Source organism: Cyprinodon variegatus, unplaced genomic scaffold (assembly GCF_000732505.1).
Source record: "Cyprinodon variegatus isolate N-32 unplaced genomic scaffold, C_variegatus-1.0 Scaffold3562, whole genome shotgun sequence".
Taxonomy (NCBI): domain Eukaryota; kingdom Metazoa; phylum Chordata; class Actinopteri; order Cyprinodontiformes; family Cyprinodontidae; genus Cyprinodon; species Cyprinodon variegatus.
The window spans coordinates 413-1,470 of NW_015154015.1; the positions used below are offsets into that span (position 1 = coordinate 413).

The 1,058-nt window shown below is 41.3% G+C and overlaps 1 protein-coding gene across 1 annotated transcript; it reads right to left on the bottom strand.

Annotated features, from left to right (window-relative positions):
* Positions 1 to 228: 228 nt before the first annotated feature.
* Positions 229 to 959, bottom strand: LOC107081237 (thioredoxin-related transmembrane protein 1-like; the record flags this gene model as incomplete). The annotated part of the gene is made up of 2 exons (XM_015369438.1): positions 229 to 428; positions 724 to 959. Coding segments are annotated over 2 exons (381 nt in total), but the record flags the coding sequence as incomplete, so codon positions are not given.
* Positions 960 to 1,058: the final 99 nt, after the last annotated feature.

Sequence of the window (1,058 nt, forward strand, 5' to 3'; positions counted from 1 at the left end):
ACACTAGTGAAAACTTATTTGATTTAATGGTTTGGTGCACTAAATAAGCAACAGGAGTACAGGAGGAGCTTTCAGACTCCCAACAGTAAATCAAATGTTGAAATCAATGCACAATTTTATCTTCCATATCATTATTAATAATTGGCTTTTGGTGGTTCTATAGTAGATAAAGCAAATCCCAGAAAAAAAACCAGTTCAAATTCAGGTATAAAGTGAAAGAAATAGGAAGAAAACGGTTCAAGATGTATGAATCCTTTGTTAAGCCACTGTAATAAAATAGTGTTCAGGGTTGATGAGCTTTGGGATGCCTACCAGGCTGCTCTGTCACATCCACTTTGGCTACATTGATGCCCATGTCATCCCCCCAGTCTGCAAACTCTCTCCACACCGTCTGCAGCTGCTGGCATGCGGGACACCAGGGCGCGTAGCTAAAAGGAAAAAAAATAAAATAAATAAAATAGGATTGGAGGCTTTAAATTGTTAATGCTCGGGTCAAAATACGTCCTGCTACTCGACATCGTTAGCCTCCAAGTTAGCTCATTGAATGACACACAAATAGCTAGTTAGCAGTGAGTAAAGTCTGTTTAGAAGGCTAAACAATTTCACTACAAAGTTAAATAAGATTAGATCTTCTGTTAAACTCCTTTAGCTGACGCGGGAACTTTACGTGTTTAAAATAAAAACTACAAAACTAGCAGAATAGCCCGTTAGCAGGACACTGACAACTCAATCATCCATTCTCCTGTCATTATCTTCTCCCAGTCTCCGTCCGTCACCTCCTTCAGACTGTCAGGCTTGGATGAAGCGGAGCAGACCAGCAGAAGGAGAACCCAGCAGGTCCAGGAGCGGAGCTCCGCTCTTCCTGCCAAAAACAACATGATTACTGTCATGCTGCTGCTAGCTAACAGGCGAGCGGCGTCCACTCCACAAGTCACTTCCGGTGTGCGCGTTCCGTTTAACGGAAGTGACGTTTATCAGCAGATAGATAGATAGATAGATAGATAGATAGATAGATAGATAGATAGATAGATAGATAGATAGATAGATAGATAGATAGA